Consider the following 23,005-nt stretch of genomic DNA (forward strand, 5'->3'; position numbering starts at 1 on the left):
CCAAGTTATAAAAAAAAAATCTTTATTTCATGTACCAGGATTTTTTTTTTTTGTCATTTTCTCTTTTTAAAATTTTTTTTCTTTTTAACAGTCTGAAAAAAACCACGAAATAAAGAAAATGGAGGTTGGTTTCTTGTACTGGTTTGAGCTGGACATGAGCAACACCCTCGTCAAAAACTTCCCGGCCAGCCCTCGTCTCCCGCACGCGCTCTCCCGGCGCGCTCCCGCGCTCTCCCCTTCCCGCCTGGCCCTGGGGGCGTGCTCGGCCCTGTGAATGCTCCCCAGCTCCGCGCGGCGTCGGGCGGGCGAGGGCGGCTGGGGATGGAAACCCCAACGCCGCCCTCCCTCTACGCTGGGGTCTGGGAAAACGGCTTTAACTTATTCCTTGGGAGGCATCGGGGTGTGTGTGTGTGTGTGTTCCCTGTGAATCTTTTTTAAAGGGCTGGGGGGTCACAGGAGGGGATTTCAGCGGGGGGGGGGGGGGGGAGGGGAGGGGGTCTGGACACCCAGCCAAGCTGCTCGCATCCTCCTCTTGCCCTGTGATGCCGTTTTTGGGGGTGACCCCCTCCCACTGCTGCCCCCCACCCTGCCCCGGAGCGGGGAGAGGGGGGTTAAAACAGCGGAGGGGGGGCGGTGGTGCAGGGAGGATCAAGCTGCTTTTAAGCAGAAACCCCGCTGGGACCCGAAGCGGGGGACTGCGCGGCTCCTAAAACTGGAGCAGCAGGAACGGGGACACAAAAAAAGTCGAAAAGTGGGTCTGAGCTGCCAAAGGGCTCAGCGGCACCATCCTGCAAACCCTCGGCCTCGTGCCTGCCCGAGGTGCTGCCGCTTTTGGGGAGCAGCCCCAACAGGGGCCCTGTCCTTGCCCCCGGGCTGGCCAGAGGCTCACGGGGTGTCGCAGAGGCCCCCCGACCCCACGCTCCCCTGCTGCCGCCTCCCCTCTCGCCCACATCTGCAGCGGCCATTGCAGGGGGAGCTGGATTAAAAGCCGTTTCTGGCACCCCCGGTGCTCCATTCCCCCGGCACGGCAGGGAGGGAGGGTGCCACGGCCTGGCCAGGGCGCCCGGGGTGGGATGGCAGGGGCCCAGCTCGCCCTGCCCCTGTGGATGAGACGGCAGCAGGCCAGGAGCCCCTGGCGAGGGGCGACGAGGACAACAGCCAGCGGGTATGGAGATGCCCGTCGGCCTCGCACCTCTCCCTGGCATGGCTGCTGGGACTCGGCGGGGCTCAGGCCCGGAGCGGGGGGCTCCCTGGGATGGGGACGTGTCAGGGCCAAGCAGCTGATGGCCAGCTTAGGGTCAGGGCAGGCTGGCTGTGCCCAAGGGGGACAGGAGCAATTTCGGGGAGCGGCTGGGTGGGCCTTGCCATGCCCCCACATGGCTGCAGCCCCACTGGCAGGACCTAAGCGGGGTCTGGGCCACCCCGGGGGGCCTCCGGAGCATTCACAGGAGAGCGTGCGCATGCCTGGGCACACGTGTGCGAGCACAGGCACGCGTGTGTGCGAGTGCAGGCCCCCCTCATCGGCATGCTGCCCTCGGCTTTGGCCTCCTGTATTGCCCCAACCTGCAGCGTCCTGAAGGGATTGGGAGTCCCAGTTCCCCTCCACCAGCCCCTGCCCTCTGCCTGTGCCTCCCACCCCGCTCCCCGCTGTCTTTCCCTTTTTTTTTTCACAGTTTGAAGCTGGAGAAAATAAAAATGAAAAGAAAAAAATACTATCTGTTTTTCTTGCAAGTAAATCCACTTATTATATTTACATTTATTTATAGCTGTTGTTTTATTAAAAAAATTGCCACTTTTTTTTTTTAAGAAACCTTTTTTGTCCTTTTTTTTTTTTTTGTGTGTGTGTGTCTTTATTTACTGTGTCTGTTTGCTTTTTGCACTGTCACCGTTAACCCCGGGGTCCCAGGGCCGGGGAAGCGGGGACCCTCTCTGGGGACACTGCGGAGGGGTGACTCAGCATCGGCTCCTGCGCTCCCTAGGGACAGGAGTCACTCTTAACCCCTACAGACCCACGGGGGACGAGCAGATCCCCACGGATCCCCGGGGGAACGGAGCGGGTCGCGGTTGACCCTGTCACCCTGGGATCCTCCATAACCAGCCCAAGGACACCGAAGTCGCTGCCGGCCGAACCCCCATCCCCTGTCCCCGAGGAGCCCGTGCTGGGTTAAAGGTAAGTGGGAAACAAACTGTAAAATTAAAGAATAAACCCCCCCAAAATCCAAGGAGCTGCCTCCTCCTCCTCCCACTTGATTTATTGTCATTTGTTATTTCTTGGTTCCCTTTTATTTTTTTTTTAAGTCTGTTTTTATTAAATGTTAAAATAATGGTACATGGGAAATCATGCATTTTCTTTTAAATTTATTTCTATTTTTTAAATCTCTTTCTCTCAGTTTTAAAGTTTTTCTTTTTTTCTTTTTTCTTTTTCTTTTTTTTTAAAGAATTTTTTTCACTGTTGTCTCTTTCCTCGCATTTCCTTTTCGTTTGTTTGTCTGTTTTTTTGTTCGCTCGCTTGTTTGTCTGCGTATCTGCTTGTTCGTTGGTTGTTTTTTTGTTGTTGTTTTTTTTGTTTGTTTTTGTTGTTTTTTTGTGGATTTTTTTTTTTTTTTTTTGCGTTGGGAAGGTCCCCACCCCCCCAAGGGGCGCTTCCACCTCCTCCTTCCCACCCCCCTCCTGCCCCCTGTCCCCTTCCACCCTCCCCACCCCGCAGCCCACCCCATCTCCTCCTGCCCGCTCCTGCCCCATTTTCAGCTCCTGGCGACGGCTTCATACCGGGGTGGTCCGGCGGTTGGCTGTGTTGGTGTGAATAGAGTCCTTGTTCTCTTTCTGGATACAGTTGTGAACCTGGAGGAAACTGTTATCCCTGTCGGAGTTGTAGGTGGCGGTAGGGGTGGTGGTTGCCTTCAGCGGGTCCCTGGTCAGGGTGTACATCGAGATCTCTGTTGATGGGAGGGTGTTGAACCCTTTGATCCCGACGGGAGAGGCATCCCTGGAGTGTGAAGGCTCAGTGGAGCGGGAGCTGGAGCGGCTGCGTCTCTGATAGCGGTACCGGTAGCTGGGGATGCGGGTGATGGCGGAGGACTGGAGGTAGTCCGTGGCACGAGCGTTGGCGCGCAGCTGTTTGTGCCGGTCTATGAACATGTGGACGGCCAGCACTCCCACCATCTCGGCTATAATGAAGGACAGGGCCCCGAAGTAGAAGGACCAGCCATAGGAGTAGCTGTTCTTCTTGGAGTCGCTCTTGGAGGGGTCTCCAGCGTTGGCTGATATGTATACGATGATGCCAATTATATTACTCAGACCTACCAGCCGGTCGGCGGGGGAGAGAGAGGGAGATGTCAGGAGGGCTGAGTGTGGCGACAGGGGCGTGAGGTTAAGCCTCTGCCCCCCGGAGGCAGGGACAGGAGGGCCCTCAGCCACCCATCCCCTCCCGGTGGGCAGCTTTCCTTGGGAAACCCGAGCAAGACCCTCCTCCTGTGCCTGCCGCACTCCCAGCTGGTGCCTGAGAGATGCCAGACGTAGGGAAATCCTCTCCCTCCGGCAGCTCCCAAGCAGCAGGAAAGCCCCTGCCTGCAGGGCGCTGCTGCCTGCCTCTGCAAGGCGAGCAGGCAGGGCAGAGAGGCATCCTTGGGAGGCTGCTTTCACCCCGAATAAGGCTCGTTGGGTCTGGGAGACACAGGCAGTCCCACCTAGGCAACCGTGCCCCTGCAGGATGCCCTGGCTGGGCAGCCCCTCCACCCCTCAGAGCCCAGCAGACCCTGTGCATCCCTTTACCTGCAGACACGAAGAAGATGCCGGCACTAAGGATGATGTTGTGTCGGGTTTTGTAGAACTCGCTGGCTGCAATGCAGAGTCCACCCATGAAAAGCAGAATCACACTCAGGATCGGGAAAATACTAGAGGCTCTAACAGCCCCTGTGGAGGAGAGAGGGAGAGGGGCAGAAAGAACAGCACAGGTGTGAGAGAGAGGAAAAAGGGGCACAGAAACAGCGCCAGGGTGAGGGGATGGGAGGATGTGAGCACATTTTGTGGGTGGGGGCAAAGAGGAGAGACGGAGGGCAATGTGCAGGAGGGAAGTAATCCAAGGAGGGATAAAGGCGGCGGGGGACGGAGGGGAGAGAGAAACAAAGTGCATCAGAAAAAGAAAGCGGTCCCAAGCAGCTCTCCCCCACCTTGGCTGCTGACGCTGCCATGAAGCCGGTGGCCTGGTGCGGGGAGGCAGAAGGGACTGTGGGGCCAGTGGCTGAGCTGGAAGCCTGCCTGTGCTGCCTGTCCCCCCTCACGCTGTCTTTTCCTCCACTTTAGGGGGGACTGTGGGCTGGAGGGGGAGCCCCGGCACCATCTGGCTTCTCCTCCTGCAGGGTGCTGCTGTTTGAGCCCGCTCTTCACAGAGCAGCAACCCAAATGCTTCCCGCGCAGCTGCTCAGTCTCAAATCCTCCCAAAAGGGCACAAGCATCTCAAGGAGAGATTTTTTTTTTTTTACAGCTGGGAAGGAGCTCCTGGTGCCGTGCACTGCTCTGCGCTTGCAGTGAGCACTGAGAAATGAAAGTCCCAGCCCTGTGTGCCGAAACGCTGGACTTATCCTAGTGGTTAAATGACTGGGCTCCTTCCAGAGGGCAGTGATGGCTTTGGATGTGCCAGCTCCCACACACGCACGCTCTCCATCAGTCAATATGGGAAGAGCTCAGCCAGCAGAGGGCAATGGCATAGATGCACGTATATGCTCATACGCACATACAAAACATACCCCAAAGCTTCTGGTGGGACTGTCTCGTATTCACACAGTGAAAGGCCAGGACTGTGTATACACACACCCGCATACACATGCACACACGCACATACTGCTCGTGGGCTGTTCTGTGGGTACCAACGGTCTGCCTGAGTTTGTGTTGCCAATATTCATATTTTTTAACTCGGAAGCCCTTCCCTCCTCCCTTCCCAAGAGAAAATAAGCTGTTAAAGTGTGAAATGAAGCCTTGCTTGATAAAGAACGGTATCAGACAGGCGGGTGCAACTCTGCTGGTGGAGCAAAGATCTGAAAGGGGAAATGAAAGCTAATCCCACCTTGCCTGCAAGAATCAACCCTACTGAAACAAGCTCAGGACTTTTTCCTAAGTGAGCAGAGACCATGCTTCAAAGACCCTGTTGGCATCAGGATCCTACAGGCACAAGCAATTGGCTCTTTGAGGGGGGCCCTAGCCCACATGGGGAATGCAAAAGGCAGGGAGAAACCTCTCTTGCTTGCTTTCCAGTTCTGCCTGGCTGTGTTTCAGGGAACAGGATAGTGCTAATAACCATCTTCATAGCTTCTGGAAAGCAAGGCGGGATTTGACAATACAAAGCTTAAATGGCAGTAAGCAAACATCAAGCAGACATCCGCTGTTCAGAGGGTTTCTAGAGGGATGCTTGGTCAGTCCCACAGCCTGGTCCTGACCACATCGGTTTTATCTGGGTCTTAATGCTGAAATTCACGTCTGTTGGGAGAACCCAAAGTTCTGAGATGGGGAGCTGCAGGCGTTATGTGATGGGGGAGGACAGCAGCCTCGCTCAGCCCCTGCTTTCTGCCCCTCGGGAGGACCATGCCAGCAAGAGAGGGGCAGAATCTCACCCAGTCTTCCTGGGTCCAGACCCTTTGGTCTAAAGAGAAGGGGACTCATGATGGTGTTTGGATGCTCCCTCATATCATCTGTCTGCTCTCTAAGTCGAGTGTTTTCTAGCAAAGAAATGCAGGGATGCTTCTGCTTCCTTTCTGAAAACAGGCGTTTGATTTCAAAAAGCCTAAGACACCTTATGGTTCTGACAGCTGGCAGAAATGAAGTCTAAGCCCTTCTAGCCAGGCCATGGGCACTGCCCCACAATCGTCCTGGTCCCCTGAATGAGGGAATTGCCTAGTCTGATACTAATAAAGAACTTCCTAGCTGTTCTTGCCAGTACCGCCAGGCATTGCCCATGCACAGCGCCCAGGACACTGGTTTGGCAGAAGTCCTGGGAAGAAGCTGTTCAGTGGGATCCCTCTCCAGTCAGGTCTAATCCAGCAGAAATCCCACTTCCCTCAGGAATGACCCAAGTAGTCCTTTATTGACTTGCCAAATCCCTCTTTGAACCTGGTTCTTTCTTAAAAAGGGCTCTACCGTGGGGTTCTGAAGGTTCTGACATTGGGCCAGTTTTTGTCTTCAGATCTTGTTCCCTCTGAGGGAACAGACCCATCCTTCTTGAGACGTTTGCCCCCTTCCCCCAACTCTTCTTTCTGAAGTGCAGTTGATGCTGCAAGCAGCTTCCTTGCTCCTAAACAACTCTGCAAGAGCTGGTTTGCCCTCAGAGGCAGCCTGCACAGTCACTGTGCCAAACCAGATCAAACCCGCGTCTTCAGCTCTGCTGTTCAGGGGCCATGCAGTGATTAAGAAACCGATGCTGCAGAAAGGCATCTGAAAGAAGCAACCTCCCTGGCTTATTTACAATTTACAGTGGATGAAGAACTGTTTGAGAAACCAAGAGGAAGCAGCATAAGATCCGCCTCTTTTCACATACAAATGAGCCTCACAGAGCCTAAATTATCTCTCTCATCCCTGCCGCAGGGCTGGGTCTCCACATCTGGCTTGGAGCACGCCCAGATGACAAGGAGCTATTCTGAAAGACTCCCAGCCTTTGGGGCCCTCTGATGCTTAACCTTGGGAGGTCAAAATCTCTCATCTCAGATTTCTAAAGGGAGAAGATCTCTCCTTGTGATGTCAAAAGGCGTTGGGCTTGTGGAGGGAGTGCAGGATAGCAAGGTAGGGGCCTAAGCGGAGGAGTGATCCCTGTTCAGCTGCACTACAGGAAGAGCAATCTCCTGCTTCTGGGGCAGGTGGAAATGCTGACTTGTGATCAGGGAGGGCAACACGTGATGTGGATCTGCCCTGCTGGCCAGGCTGCCTTCCCTGTCCCCATGCGCAAAGCGGTGTGAGCTTCGCCTGCACGTCCCAGGCTGGACTTGGAGCTGAGCTTAGGTTTCCTAAAGAAGATGCAGCATGCCTGGGATACTGCACCTCTCCCAGGGGCTCTGGGTGAGCACCAGGTCTTTTCTTCAAAGGGGTACATCTGTCCTTATTCCTCCTTCCCATTCCCATCACTAAAATTGCTAAAAGCAGCAAAGATCAAATCTGCAGCCTCTGTAGGCAGGTGGTGTTTGGGGAAAGGTGAAGATGGAAATAGGTGCTCCTCAGACACAATCCAGCTCATTTTTTAAATCTGATGCAACTGGCGTATCAGGTAAGGAAATATAAACTTCCTCTGCTTTAGGAGGACACACACACACTCACACTGCCCCAGCTAGCCCGGTCCTGACCTTATGCCCACTCAGCAGCTCTCCAATGGATTTGAATGAAGACTGTGGATTTATATCGTAATTAATTGCCTTTTATAAAAAATGCCACTGGTTGTTACTATGAGTTTGAAACTTCCACTGTCTCATGGGCAGAGCCCGAGGGAGGTGAGAGTAGAGACATTTTTGGGGGGTGGTGAGACTCTGGGGTCACCTCCACAGGTCCCAGCATCGCCACCACCCTACCTTCAGAAAGCAAAAGGCACCCGACGCTAGCGCCTACGAGCCGTTGCAAGGAGAAGAGCCTGCAGACTTACGGAGGAAATATTCTGCTGTATCGGCTTCATAATCTGCATCCTCAGGGAAGTGATCGATTTGCTTACACAGACCTTTAAAATTCCCTAGGGAACAAGAGAAAAAAAGAACAAATGAGAACACCAAAACCTACCTCATAGGAACAGCTGCCCTGTGCGTCGCCCTTTGCGCCCACCCTGCCTTCCTCCCAGGCAGCGCGCCCACTCGTGTATGGATGCCCATTAAATGCCCAGGTACCCTCCTCACACACACTTGCATGTGTACCTCCCTCGTATTTGCACAGGAACATGGGATTTGCCATCTGGATCCAGCCTGATGCCAACCTAGCCCAGCGCCCCTCGCTCGACGGTGAAGAGCACCAGAGGCTGTGGCCGGCAGGTATGACTCCTGCTGCAGATGGACAGGAGAGCGCTGCCCGCCTCTGAGGGAGGTGGGATGGGAAGAGGAGCCAGAGACTGGGTCACGCTGCGAAGCACGAGGATCAGGGTCCCTTCCCTCAGCATCGACTGGCGTAACTGTGGGTGTTTGTGTTTCACCTGGCATGGCCTCGGTTGATCCCAGCAGTGCTGTGTACAGCAGGGTGATTAGGTTTGGGTGGAAAAGCATTTGTTTCTCTCAGCTGTGAATTTGCTACCTATTCATTTCATGGGCAGGATACATCCCGTTGTTCTGGTGCGGTACGAGAAGAACAAAAGCTCTTAATCTACTTTCTCTGTATGACTGCTTGTTTTTGCAAACCTTTATCAATCAGGCCTCCTCCTGTGTCCTCTCACAGACTAATGCTGCAAGAAGTTTGGTGCAAGTGTGTCTATATAGCTCAGCAGCAAAACACCCTTTGCACTGGGGAAGCAAAATCTTCCACCATTAAGTGAGGGAAGCTGGGCTGGTCACCCTCAGTTTCGTCAGGCTGGTTTACATACGGGGCCTTCTGCTAGCTTTAGTCATGGGGCACCCTCTTTTACACACTTCACGACCAGCAAAGCCATCCCAGCAGGAGGCCAGTGACATCTTCCCAGTCTTTTGTCATCTGGGATGTCTACCAGGCTCTTATTTTCATCATTCATGTCTCTCTCCTCTTGAAATCAGGAATACCACTGCAGAGAGGTAATCCTCAAGCCACGTCATCATCATGACCACTGATTGACCAGTATCTCAAAGGATCAGGTTGTTCATGCTTGTACAGGGGTGACCATGTGGAAGGCAATTTCATTATACCTCCTGGGATTCCCCCAAACCTTTTGTCCCACCTTCCCTTAGATTGCCCTCTGGACTGTTGCACTGGCTGGCCATTAACACAGAACTGGTGGACATAATCTGTCCAGAAAGGAGGAATGCAGTGTCAACATGAGGTGCATAGATAGGCATGGCAAAGGATTCCCCCTGAGTTTCTTCTCGAGGCCAAGCCTTGCTGGAGCAAGGTTTGGGATGCTTTGGGAGGCAATGCTGAGCAAATAGCTGTAGAAGGCAGGTAGATGGGTTCCTCTAGGTCACCCCCCAAGCTCGGCTCCTTCTGCATCCAGTTGGCTTGTATCTGATGCTTCTGAGATACCTATCGCCTTTAACTACTAGTTCAAAAAGCTTCCATTAAGAGGCTAGAGACAGCAGAGAGGAGTGTGTGTGCATGTAAGAGATAAGTAATAGGAGAAGAAAGTAAGAACAAAGCCTCTCCATGTACCTCTGAAGTGTAATTCTCACATTGAAACTGTAGGTTGTGAAAGTAGGTTATTAATCACCCATCCTCAATCCAGTTACCTGGCTAAAGAAGCGTTTGCTTCTCAGCCGTGGATCTTCTGGAAGGAAAGCTTCATAGCCAAGCAAATTCCCTTGCCATACTCCCACCCTGCTACTCGTCCATTTAAATACCTGTGAGGAAGGCAGATACAGCATGAAGGGGGTCCTTCCCCTTGCTTGCCCCTGACTGCCTAGGGCCATCTGCCTGCGGCAGATGAGCAGCTCATCACCCTGGTCCTTTGGCTGTGGTCACTGCTGTACAGTGCACGTGAACACTGCCTCTCTCCGAGGCACTGGGGAAGTCTCCAGCCTCAGATTTCAGCTCCTTGCCCAGCAGATCCTGAACGCCGAGTGCCTCCTGCCCGTACACACTGGAGGAGTGGGCAGAGCCTGCGTGCACCTCCCAGGTGAGACTCCCAGCACACAGCCAGAGCCCCCAGTTGGAATCAGCCAAGGAGGGAAAAGGCACTGCATCTGGAAACCCCCTCACTCTGTGCCATCCTTTCCCTGCTTCCTCTCTTCTCCTTCTCCCCCACTCTGTTTCTTGATGTGTTTGAGCCTGATTAATTCCTATGTGAAGAATCAAGCTGCTTAGGAAAGATGCTGCATCTTGTGCAAGGTGTCTTTTATATGGACTTGTGTGGGATAGCTAGCTAGAGGTTCAGCCACTTAGGCAGGGGGAGGGGACATGCAGGCTCTTTGAAAATCTCCTCCTGGTGCTGAGTGTCCAAAAGGCCTTGCTGGTCTGGCTCAGCAGGGTGCTTGGCCATTGGGGTGTCCAGCCTTGGCTTGCTTAAAATGCCATGGCATTGAGGAGCTGCCCTTCACCGCAGGCTGATATGCTGCGCCAGGCTGATCCCCCTCCCTGGCTCAACCCTGCCGGGGTTCGTGAGGGCAGGGTGGGCAGCACTGGTCCCACTTTAGCCCCTGCTTTGCCTGTGCTCAGCACAGAGTGCCGTGACTCTGGATGCTGACTATTCGCCTGTGCTACTACACCCTCTCCTCCAATGCCTCCTAGCTCCTCTGGGCAATAGATGGGGAAAGGATGCAGAATTTAGGTCATTAATGCGCTAACTGGGAATAAAGAGAACAAGATTCAGTTTTTGCTCTGCCACAGGCATGCTGTTAAAAGAACTTCTCTCTGCCTTAAAGTCCCACCCTGTAAAATGGGGGTGACAGCACTCCTCTGCCTCGTGCTGTACGGGGACGTGTTAAAGAGGGCATGGTGTGGGTGCGCTGGTGCCAGCGGCTGTGCAAGCACACAGAGTAGGTGAGCGACGGGTGGCGGCAGTTCAGAAACCCGCTCAGTGCAGGGAAGGCCTCGATGTCACTTCTTGTGCCAAGGTCACTCGGCAATTCTCTGACGGACATCTGTGGCCTGCTGAGATGGTGCAGCAGCCTCCTTGGCACCTGTGCTGGTGGAAGCGCCGCGGCCACACGCGGGGAGGGGGATGGAGCAGCTCGGCAGCACTGCCGAGGTCTGACACAACAGCCTTTTCCCGTGCTGCACGTGTGGTTTGCAGAGCTAGGGAGGGAAGAGCCATGCGCCACCCTGTAGTTGATACTCCTGAATGCCTGAGCAAGAGCAAATGATTATTTGGGAGGGCGTGTAGGGTCTGAGAGCCCCTCAAAGAAGTAAGAGCAATGTCTCCTCTGTACTTGTGTCCCTTTGCCCTTCTCATTCTTCCCGACTTGAGCCATTTCATGCTGCGAACCCTGAAACAGGCAGGTGTTGAGCTCTCTGGCTTCTCCTGCACGCCTCTCTGAGAAACTTAAGCCACACGCTTCCACCTCCTCCCTGCAGCTCTCCCAGAGCGGTTTGGGCTCTCCCCTCATCCTCTTTCTCGTGCTCACCCACCAGATCTGTCTCCTGTTTCTCAGTCTCTCTCATTCATCGCAGCCGCCTCCCTCTCCCTGGCATATTGGTGTGGGCATCTTTCGAGCAGCCTGCTTTGGGATGTGCAGGCTGCAAAGGAGGCAGGGAGGAGATCTGACTTGTCTCAGGACAGAAAGGCTAGGTCTGCCCAGGTCCATGGAAGATCACAGAGCAGCCCCCACATTCCCTGGATATTGCTGGGAGCCCTTAGAGGAGATCCCCACCATTTGCTTGTTGCCTGCCCAAGCTTTGGAAAATGCAGTCTGGAGGAGCTAGGACTGGTGCAAGAGGCACTCCCCAGTGCCTGGACTGGGACAAAAGTTGCCCAGCTGGGGCATTAAGAACAGAGACAACCTGCCATACTGCCAAGAAGGACTGAATGTCTAAGATGCATGAAAACCAATGTTAACTGTGTGTTCAGCCCTCAGAGAGACCTCCTCCAATGCGGCCGGGTCATCGTTTGGGTACATGCTGTCTATCCAGGACAGCTGGCAGCCGTCTGCTCTGCTGCAGTGAGAGTCAGACCAAGTTACCCCTGATGAGAACCTGGCTCGGCATTGTTGGTGATACAGTTTATTTTTGTGCTGCTTTGTGCAGCCCTGTCTCTTTCAGAAGTCTCGCTTGCCTGCAGAGTGCAATCCATCGCAAAATAGTAAGTTCCAAAGAATGAAAAGCTACTCCCTTCCTTGCAGGGTAGGAACACTTTTAAATGGTCAGGACTGTACATCTGAAAACTGTGAGCCAGAGGCAGAGGAAAAGACGTCCAAAAGGAGAGAAGCAGACAAAGAGGGACGAGAACAGAAAGACCTGTTTTCCCAGAGTGATTTGTGATATTTCCATTTATGGAAAAAAGCAATCCACTGAAAGCTTTCCTTCAGCCTCACTCTCTAATTTAGCAGAGGTTTTGGCATGATGGCTTCTAGAGAAATAAATAAAGGGGGCTGGATATAGCTGTTGTCTCTAAAAGCTCAGAAAGATGGCTTGGTGTTGGCCAAGGATTCAGTACGTCTTTCCGCCACACGCTCCCTGTATCGTTTTAGGCAAGTCACTCAACCCCCCTCTTCTTTCACTCAAAATGGGAATAACGGTATTTCCTTGCCTCAAGGAAATAGCCTGAGGATATTTATATTAAAAATATGAAAGTGATCAGACACTGGATCTTTTCGGCCAGATAATTCTCCTCACCTTCCAGTTCAAATGTAACATGCTCATTTTTGATGTGACCTTCTCCCAGATAAATGCGAAGGCTGCACACACGTGAAAGCTCTCCCAAATTCACACTTGTGATTACTGCTTCAGAAGTAATCTTCGTTGCAGATTAAACTAATATTTGCTATCTACCCATGAAAGAGATGCGAGAAACAGCGCACAAAGGGCGGGTAGTCAGACACAAACACAAACATTTCTTTCTGCTCCAGGACCCTGTTTCTGAGCGGAGTCCGTTTGGTACCAGGTGGTGAAGTGGGGCACAGAGCCAGCCTCTGGGCTGGGAAGACAAATTCCACAGCTACGTGGCAAACTGTTGGCCTGTCTTTCTTACACATACTGGCAAAGGGCTTCCAATCCAGGAGATGAGATCTGCCGTCCCTGTCAAAAAATGACACTAGTGACACTGAGTTGTTAATGCCCAACCTGACATGACTTCAAGAGGAAGGAGTGAGGTTTCATGAAGTGCCAAGGGAAGCACAGGGAAAGCCCTTCGAAGGCATTTTGATTGCTCTCCACCCTTCCAAGAATGAAGCACTCGAGAGCACTCATCGTTTTGGGGGATTTGGAGCTGATGAAAAGCACAGTGGCAGGGAGCACAGGCTGCTCGCGGGCATCTGCTTTTACCCACCTGTGCTGATGTGCCCAAAAGAAAGGCTGGCTTTTCAAAAATACTCATTATCCCTCTTGGGGAATCTCTCCATAGATAGCACCTTACAAAAATTAGGCCATCTTTTCACGTGCCTCTGTACGCATTTAAAGGCGTTGGTTACAGGGTGTAGGGTTATACCAGCAAACGTAGCCACTGTGCCACAAGGGATGGTCATTCTGGGGCTTGAGCAGGTGCTGCTCCAACAGCTCTGACCCTGCACAGCGGCAGGGGACACTGTGCTAGTGGCGACACCTTTTGACTCAGGCGGGTAATTTTAAGACCAAAGAGTCCACAGCTCCCCTTAGGGACAGAGGAACTTGCCACTACAAGGTGAAGCTCAGTGAGGCAGCAAATGGGGTCTACAGGGGGTGAGCCTGGGACAATAGCAGAGATCCCATGGGAACAAAGGACCATCAGAAATTTCACCACCTTCCTGTCCAAATGCAACGCACCTGCTATGATGTGGTCTTCTCCAACATAAACATGCAGCAGTGCATATGTTAAAAAACCCAAATAAAACCCTAGCAACATAACCAGTATGTTGCATACATAATTCTCTCCCTGGGGAGAGGATAAAAGAACAAACCACATGTGACTGATATCAAGCCCCATCACTTAATGTGCCACTGGAAATCATTCAGATATTGTGGTGAAGAAGCCTGTAAAAGAACTGATGCAAAATAGAAATTGATCTTATAGTTATGAAAGAATATCCCCCCTGCCTACAAGGTACCAGCTCTCCTCACCTTATTATTAATAATCATGTTTATTACAGCTGTTGCCAAGGATCAGATGATAAAGGGAGTTTACTGCAGTAAAAATGGTACAAACACTGCCTTACGGACCATTGCTGCCTTGACAAGCACAAAGGAAGGGGTATATCACAGTGCATTAGCAATGACCAAAGCTACAGCAGTAAAATGGCCTGATATTACCAATTCTGGGGAGATGAGTTTAGTCAGGAGATGGTTAATAAACAGAAAAAAAAATGCAGACATCGATGGGCAGGGGAGAAAAAAGTGGGAGAAGCCAGTATGGAGTAGCACTGAGGAGGAGACGACGAGGTGGAAGGAGAGAGGTAGAGTGAATGGCCACTGAGCACTGGGGAAAGAAGGCGCCTGTTCTGCCTTTTTCAGCTCTTACTCCTCGCTTGCTCTCTGCAGCCCTCCCTGACACTCACCCGGTGAAAGAGAGAGGGCTAATGACAGAAGAAGACCCCACGTGCGCCGCTGGAGGTGGCCTGCGTCCCCCCCCCATAAAGCCTCGGCAGCGTGGGAGTGCAGAAGTGCCCCATAAGGTCCCGGCGTTACCCGCCCGGCCCCCCTGCAGCGCTCCGCTGGCCTGGCGCTGCGGCTGTGGCGGCGGCGAACGGGGATCGCGCTGCATTACGCTGGACCCTGCGCCTGCTCTCAGCCTTGAATCGCTTTGCGTTTTGCCTTGGAGGCAGCAGCCTCCTCGCCTTCCCACCCTGCTCCGTAACGCTGCTGCGTGCTGCTAAGTAGCGGATAGACTCTGCCTTAGAGCTGGCTATAGCTATTCCTTGCTCATGGGTGGAGATGCAGTGGTAGCAAAACTTAGTATTAAGATTATATGAAGATTTCCATTTATAAACACCCTCGTTTTACAGGGTTGTAACTTCCAAAATATCCTCACTGTGGCTTGAAATTTCCCATGCCTTGTCATGGGCAGAGAGTGAGATTGGCTGGGAAAACTGGGCAAAGGCTCTTGAACGCGTTTTGGTGCAAACACAAATCCACCACATTTGAGCTTTATATGCTGAAACATTGCGGGTGGCTGGTTTTCAGGGACTGCTAGACATCTGTCCAAGTTACAAATGAAAAACCTCAACACAGCAATAATAAAAATCATTCAAAAAATCCTTTTTGCATACATCCAGTACAAACATCTCCCCCGGTAAACAATTTCCTCTGTTTTCTAGACTTTGCCAGAATCAAACCTGAGCTGAATTTCTTCTGAAAATAGTACAAAACACAAAAATGTATTAGGCTCATCTAAATAATCTAAAGCTGTGGATAACTTTGCTGCTCCTAATGTTGTATTTCTCACATTTCCCTGCTGTGTTGGCATTCTGGAATTGAAAACAGTTCTGTATATACATATGTAACAAATGCATGTTATGATTTCATATATATGTCAATGAAATAATTTGTTTTTTCTAATTGATATTTCCCTGTGTGATTCAGTGAATGTGTAAAGCATTGTCAATATCTCTGATTCCTCAGGAGAGAGGTTAGAAACTATTTCTACAGTTGTTAGAGTGACTGGTGTCACTCTAGGTAGGAAAAACATACGAACTTTCTGGCGTACGAGCCCTGTTGCAGAGTTTTCAAGGTATTATCAGCTGAGTCAGTAAAAGCTATTGCATTTGCCTTGCAAGAAGAGGCAGGAATGGCTTTTAAATGAGTGGGGAACCAGAAAAAGAATTGAGAAAAGGGTTTGTAAATAGTTGTGCTCAGATGTTGTAGCGTGATGTTGCGTTTTAAACTCCGGGACCGGAGCTTAAGTGCCGGAGCTGCTGGGGTGGAGGATGGAAAAGTGAAGGCAGAAGGTGATCAGGACATGGAGAGAAGTCCAAGCAAAACAGAAAGTGCAAGTGAAAGAAATCAAGATATTACAGAGGATTTAAAAAAAAAAAAAATCTGTCAATTTGTAGCAAGAACATTTGTGTGTGTGTGTAATGAGTCAAATGTGACACTACAACTGTGAGCCGAGTGACAGGAAGGGTGATGCAATTATCTGCAGTGAGAGAGAAATGATGTGCATAAGGTGTGGGAGGAGAGGAGATGCTCCATAGCTACCACAGGCAATCCCAATCCACGGCTGCACATCCAGATGTCAGAGGAAGGGAGATACTAACGTAAGCCTGGAGGGAAAGGGGTGGATGGGATGAAGGGAGTATTTAAGAGCTGTTACTTCTTCCCCCACCCCCCCCACCCCCCCATCACGGCAACAATATTGTAACTAGGACAGGTTTTGCATATAGGGTTACAACATCAAACTCTCAGAAATCAGAGCATGTAAACAACATCCTAGCCGGATGAGGACATAAGGACTGCACCATCTCCAACTTGAACTCAAAGACCCAGAGCTCAGCTGGGTTAGTCTCTCCCCAGAAGTGTGCAGAGGAAATCCATGGGCCAGAACATTTATAATTCAGCTCATCCTATCGGGTTGCATTTTTGTCCTCAGATATAACTGTGTTGCTGATCTGTGAGTGTGCATCAGAGGACAGAGCCAGGCTCACCTTGTGCAGTAGGTCATGTTTTGGGTCAGTGGTGAGACTATAACTCTAGGCGTGATTGGAAGTTACCATGCACAGGCATGAATTTACCAGGCAAGAAAAGAGGGAAAACCAGCCCTCCTTACACAGTGGAAAGTAGCCTGCGCAGCCTGGGACACAGCCACGACCTGTACAGTGCCTTGGTTCAGATGCAGGCTGAGCCCCTACCCCAGCAGGAACTTGGGCTTGGCTATTGCCAAACTCCAAATCTTGAATCTTGCAATTGTAATGCTGTGTTCACAAGGCTTTTTGAATGTAATTTCCTTAGTCATTTTTAAATTACGAAGGAGGAGAAAAAGCAATTCAAATCTTTCACCTCCAACTCCACACTGCATTTGTCTCTGACATATCAAGCTGGATCTGACATATCGAGCTGGATCTATAGGGAAACGCTGTCCTCAGTTAAACTGGTGTAAATCTAGCTGCTCCTTCAGCAGATATGGTCACAACCAAGAGAGGAATTAGGCTCACAGCTGGTAATTAGCTTATGAAGTATGTGGTGTGCTTTAGGGTCCTTCAGGTTGCATAGTGCTAAAAATTATTATTAGTTATTAATAATAAAAATACCCGAGAGCCCCAGGGAAATAATCCAAAGAATGGAGCAAGTCAATGACAGAGGCAGCTTTCAATCCATCCTCCCTCTTCTGCGCCACTTAAGCTTTCCTCCCCCTTCCCCTCTAAGGCTCAGACACATGGAGGAAGGGAGAGACCCCCATCACACGTGTTTAGCAATTTGGCAGTCTCAGCAAGTCTCCTGTGTTCTCCCACACAATATCATCAGCCTGCAGTAGGAATTGTCAAATCTGTAACATAACTGACAGACAGCAGTAGAAATTTTGGGGAATAGCAGGGCATGGGAATTCCTCAGCTTGCTTCCCATGGGAAAACTGCAACCCTGCCCCAGTAGATCTCAGGACCTTTCTTCATCTTATTGCCCTCCTTGCCCCTGGGAAAAGGACTGGGCAGGTAGGCACCGCTTGCTTTCTTTAATGATCTCTGGGTGAGAATTGAGGGTCTGGCCGTGGCTGCCTGAGTTGGGGTGAGCAGCTCCACTGGGGATGCACAACCTGTTTTGGCTATTCCAGCCCAGCAGAAGAGTGTGAAGTTTATTTTAGGTGAGGAAATAGAACAAGGGAAGGGATGGGTTTTCTCTAGCACTTTTTGTACCCCCTGGGAACCCAAAGCCCTTCATGCAACACTGAGAAAGATCCCCCAGCACGGTGGCTCCGCAGACGAGCATGGCAGCCATTACACGCTCACTGAGCTCGCACACACTTGCCCTCGGAGAGTGAGGCCGCTTTACCCAGTCAGGGACTATTGGTTATCCCTTACTCTGTTCAGAAAACACGCTGGGATTTTTGCTGTCCCTTCAGGCAGCCCACCAGGGATGGCCAGGAGGGAACTCAGCATAGGATTTCCTTGGCAGAAAGCCCTGCTGACTGCAGTGCTTTGGGTTGAGCTGCAATGTGCAGGGCCATGCGCTCATGGAGTTTTTTGCCCTGTGCCCTTTATGCCCTGAAATGCACCACCTACAATCAGAAAATGAAACCCCTGAGGAAGAGGTCAGGACTTTCTAATTTTGCAATTTCCTCTAGCAGTCCCTAAGTCTCACCCTGAAGCACTGGTGTTCCAGGAGAAGCCCAACCCAGAGCAGCTCCCCAGCCAGGCCAGGGCTACCCAGCGCGGTGCTCTGGGGAGCACCCTGGGATGACGGGAACGTGAGTGTGTTGAACCTCTTTAGGACGCTCATCCCCGGTAAATCCACTCCTGACCTGGACCTCACTCACAAAATGATCCAAAGCCTCCCAAATGCTCCTAAAGCAATAAAGAATAAGAAACTGGAGGGAAGACAGGGCAGGAAGAGTGCAGGGATGACCTGATGTACAGCAAGCCGCTTCTTACAGACAGCTGGGGAGGAAGCCACTGGTGTCCCCAGCTATCCCAGAAAGGGGAGCTCCCTGCCTTGGCAATGTTCCCAGGGTGGGGACAGGCTCCATTGCAGCCCCTTCCCAAACAGCCTGAATGCTGAATCCAAACGTGGCTTAATATTACATTTCCCAGCTATGCTGGGATTCAGAATTTGAAGATTTGCGTGGGTTGTTTGTATGGGTACCAAACAATTTTAGGCTTATACTTCCCTGGGATTATTTTGGTGCAATTGCTGGCAGGGCAAATGCCCGGAGTAACAACCAGACTGGTCCGTGAAAGCTGTAGGAAAGCAGTGCCCTCTGTGCTAAAAGAGCCAGGACACAGAGTTTGCTTTGTTACACACGAAACAAACATCATGCTTATTTTTGACTTGGGTCGCTGGAGTTCAGAAAGTGTTGGTAAGCGCAGTCTATATTCCACAGGGCTGAACAGGGGAGCTGGCCCGTGTGAGTCTGATCCAACTGCGTTAGCACAGCTATGCTGTGGCTCTCAATGTCTCCAGACGAGCTGCTGCTGTTCCAACTTGCTACTTTACTCATAATCCACATCAAACATTGGGTGTTAAAGTAGATATTGCACAGATTTGATTTTAGGTCCCTTTTTATGCAGCTGAGCAAAAAACAAATGCCAAGCCTTGCGAGTGGTGTTAGCTTTTAGAGGCTGCTATTAGAACATTAATAGTTTTATTATTGTTATTATTTCCTCTGGGTTGCAGGTACCCCAGTGATTTACAAGGAAACAAAGTGACTTGGCCCTCTCCTGAAGCGCTTACAACAAAAGTTAGACTTAAGCACAGCACTGGGCTTATTTAACAAGCAAACAGTGCCAGCAGGGTGTTTTGAGGAGGGAGGTTTATAGCAGCACAGGATCATGAGACATTTACGGTTCTGTGCACGTGTGTATCCTGTTAGTTTATGCTGGCTTTTAAAAAAGAAAACCGTGGAGGGCAGAAGTGTGCTAGATTTGGGGACAATGCCTGCAAGAAAGGTGAGCAGAGGTCAGCGAGGGAAAGATGATTTGGAAAGGGGAGGTTGAAGGGGAGGCTGCGAAGGAGGAGTGTGAAACTACCTGTGGCACAGCCAGAGAAGGCATACGGGGGAGCAGGTACTGCTGCTCAGTCATAATAACCACTTTGAAGCTCGACTGCAAGCCGTGCTGCTGCACCAATATTTTTTCATCCATTGAGCACGCTAATTTATTACAGAAGAGTCTGTAGGTGTGAGCTGTGTGCTAGGGCTAATCTCTGAAGCGTTTTCAGCTACTCTACACATAACATTACTCTTGCATCCTGGGGAGGAGGCTATTCATAATGGGATAAAATTTACTCACAATACTAGACTAGGGAATATTATTTCTAATGTGATCTGATCCAGTTACACTCAGTTAGAAACCTGAAAGGCCGTTTCAGGGTTTTGAATCATGTCCAAGCCAGGTACCAAGCCACCTTCTGTAGCCAGGATTGGATTACGTGGAGACATGCCCATCAGAGCTTCTTACCCCAAACTGTGTCTCCCCACCTACCCCACACGTGGAGTAATGTAAGTCTCAGAACTTAAACTTCCCAGCTTTAAAGTCTGTAAAACAAGAACTTTTCTCCTAAAGACTGCCAAAACCCAAACTCCTTCCAGATTTGACCACTTTTCCTGGGAAAAAATTACCAGTTCTCCACTGGAATCACTGGTCTGAAATTCCAGCCCCTTCCTCAGTTTCTAATTTACTGCTATAGCTACAGCAGTCTGTGAAGCAACAACAAATGTTGTGCTGCACCTTAGATCTTAACCTCATTATCTTACCTTCAAACTGGAGTTGCCAGTCAGGAAATGTGCCAAGATCAAAGAACGGCAGCATTTCAGTCTCACTGTGTGTTTGTCTCTCCATGAGTAAATCCCTTTTTTTTGCCCATGCTACACCACTGCTGAAAGTCTTTCTCTCTTGAAGTTGGTCAGAGTTTTTCAATGAAAATTTCTCAGAGGGATACAGAGACTCTGACCTGATCACCTGAATCCCAGATGAATAAGGTGAATACCTGAACTATTGGCTTATTGACAATTTCAGTGCATCTGACTCATGGTTTTGGTCTAAAAAAAAGCCTTTAAAAGCCATCTTTGTCCCACCCCAGTGTAGAACAGGAGGCTTTATAATTTCAGGGTTCTGTGGGACAGGAAAATAGTTCTGCATGTTTTTCCAGCCTGGTGTCTGCATTCACCTGACCGTGTCAGCTACCATGCACCTTACTTAGAATATGGTTGCAGCTTCTCTTTTGGGTCCTGCTGGGACAGCTGTGGCTGCTGAAGGCACAGCTGGCCGGCTGTTCCTTGGGGACTGCTTGTCCACTTAACTCTACCCACAGTTGCCACATCCCAGTCTGTCAGTCTGTTTCTTCAAAACCGACCTCTGAGATATGTTGTGCACCAAGACCTTGTCCTCTTGGCCTTCTTGATCAGCACAGCCTTGGAAGGCTGTGGCCTTGGTTTTGCCAAGCTAACATTAGAGTCATGTCAACCTCAGACATGAAATTCCGTCTATGCATTAGTCTCTGGTCCAAAATGTCTCACCTGGAGCCACTTTTAGTGAACACCAAAATGAGTTTTGGCCAAGCTAGAACCAAAACCATGCGGGTTTTCCTCTCACTTCCCCTGTGACCTGACATAACAAATGCATTGTGTAAATGCCTCTTCAGGGCTGCCCTCCATTCCTACTGGAGGGCTCCTCTTTTCCTGTGGTGCACTTCACAGTGTGCTGCGGAGCAGAAGTGGTTAATACATCAGAGCAAGAATGAATGACTTTGCCTAACCACTGGGATCCTGTAGCAACCCCGGCACTTGGAGATTCCCCTGCGGGGGGGAGAAGAGAGAGCATTTCTTGACTAGCTGGAAGCCCTGAGTACAGAATACCTGTGGAGACTGGCAGGGAAAGCGAGCGAGCTGGGACTGGATGCCTTCCAAGCATCAGAGCAAAACTGAGTCTCTCAGTGGAGGATGCTAAATTTTGACAACGGGAAAGAAACAGATAGACAAAGGGTGAGTGGGAGGGGAAAGCCTTTTCCTGCTAATGCTGTCTGCTCGTAGCGTTAAGCATTATTATGTATTTCAACATGCCATCGTGTGTACATGGCGTTTTACTGGCAGCTAAAAAGGCAGAATCTTGCCCCCAGGATTTCACAGTACAAAGACCCCAACCTTTGGGGCACCAGCAAGTGAGGATGCTCAGCTCTTCAGAAGAGGCTCTCGGCAGCCGTTAGGCAGCAGCTACGAGGCCTGGATCCCGCTTCTGGTGAGATCAGCAGGAAAACAGTGGGGACAAGATTAGGTCTGAGATGTGCAGGCTGGAATGAGGGAAGGAAGTGCCTGAGAAAGGTCACAAGCTGAGCAATGGCATGTTCATGTCTTGTTTGCTCCTGGCTTTGGCTGGGTATCTCTGAATCATTCCTCATTCTAAAGATGTAATATAGTAAACAAAGTTAATAGTCAGAAGGGGCAAAGCTTGCCAAGGGCGTAGGAGAAGTGGAAGTCATTAACGCAGGAAGACTAGCTGCAGTAAATGAGTCCTGAGGGCAGGCACAAGGGAGGTGAATAAGGTTGTGCGGTGAATGGAGGGGAGAAGGCAGCAGGAGAGAAGGAGCAGAGTCATTGCTGCAGGGAGATGGAGGGGGGGCCGGGGAGGGGGAGATGTGCTGAGTGAGCCCCGAGCAGGGTGGGAGAAGAAGGAGGGAGCAAGCTCTGACAGAGCCACGTGAGGCCTTGAAGATGAAATGAGGAACTGAACTTCGATGTAGAAGGAGACTGGAAGTCGGCACGGGGATTGGAGGAGAGAGTGACACAAGTGGAACAGCAGGTAAGGAAAAGATAATACAGCTGCTGCACGCTGCGTGTTTTAGTGTGAGTATTAAGCCTCCCCTATAGTCCTGCTGGGCCTCCCTGGCTCTGAGAATTGAGTGGGTTTGTGCTTTCGTGATCTGGTCTAAATAGCTTGGTAAAGCGTTTTCTCTATATTGCTTTTGCCTAATCGATCAGCCACACATCAGAAGTGTTAATTTGTAAGGGGAGGCAGTCGCAGGGAGGGGGCTGTCTATGAGCAGTGGGATGGGTGCCGTCACAGCAGCAGAACAACAGGACACCCAGGGGCTGAGGATCTCCGATCCTGGCCCACAGGCTGCAGGGTGCAAAGCATTTCTACAGAGAGGAAAGCAGTGGGATCACCTCCAACCTCAGGACCTCCCGAAAAGGCAACCAAGGGGATAATCCTAGCAGTAAAGCATTTCCCACACTCTGCAGGTTCCCAAGGAGAGCAATACCGCTGTCTCTGTCGCTTGTTGCAGCTTCCCTAGATTGTGTCCTACCAAGGGTAGCTCCTGCAGGACAGAACTGCCAGCACAAGCAAGAAACATTCCTGTTCCCTCCTGGGAGAAGCCCCATCTCCTATCTCTGAAACTCTGAGTAGATCCTATGTCTTTGTTTTTTTTCTTAAACAGATCATCTTTCCTTTCACTACTGAAGCAATTTTCTGCATGTGAATTTCTTCTGTTTTCTTACCTTCTGTGATCTTTCAGACTTCTTACAGTCTTTGCTTTATTACTCCAGCTGTGGCAACTCTTTCTTCATGCTTTCATTCCTTCCTCTTTCTTCTCCTTCTTTCCCAACTATTGGCACGCAGTTTCTCACCTTCAGCTTCCTGATCTCTGGGACTCTGTCCTAATG

At 50.8% G+C, this 23,005-nt stretch overlaps 1 protein-coding gene across 1 annotated transcript in view; it reads right to left on the bottom strand.

Annotated features, from left to right (window-relative positions):
- Window positions 1-2,763: 2,763 nt before the first annotated feature.
- The window catches only part of CACNG2 (calcium voltage-gated channel auxiliary subunit gamma 2), a gene marked incomplete at both ends in the record, with an annotated part of 50,871 nt that continues 30,629 nt past the window's right edge, over window positions 2,764-23,005 (bottom strand). Inside the window, 3 exons of the mRNA XM_082311073.1 lie at window positions 2,764-3,299; window positions 3,772-3,912; window positions 7,616-7,699. Coding sequence (XP_082167199.1) covers window positions 2,764-3,299; window positions 3,772-3,912; window positions 7,616-7,699 — 761 coding nt within the window. The remainder of the gene's footprint in view (window positions 3,300-3,771; window positions 3,913-7,615; window positions 7,700-23,005) is intronic.

This window comes from Platalea leucorodia (genome assembly GCF_965183815.1).
Source record: "Platalea leucorodia genome assembly, chromosome: 4".
Classification (NCBI taxonomy): Eukaryota; Metazoa; Chordata; class Aves; order Pelecaniformes; family Threskiornithidae; genus Platalea; species Platalea leucorodia.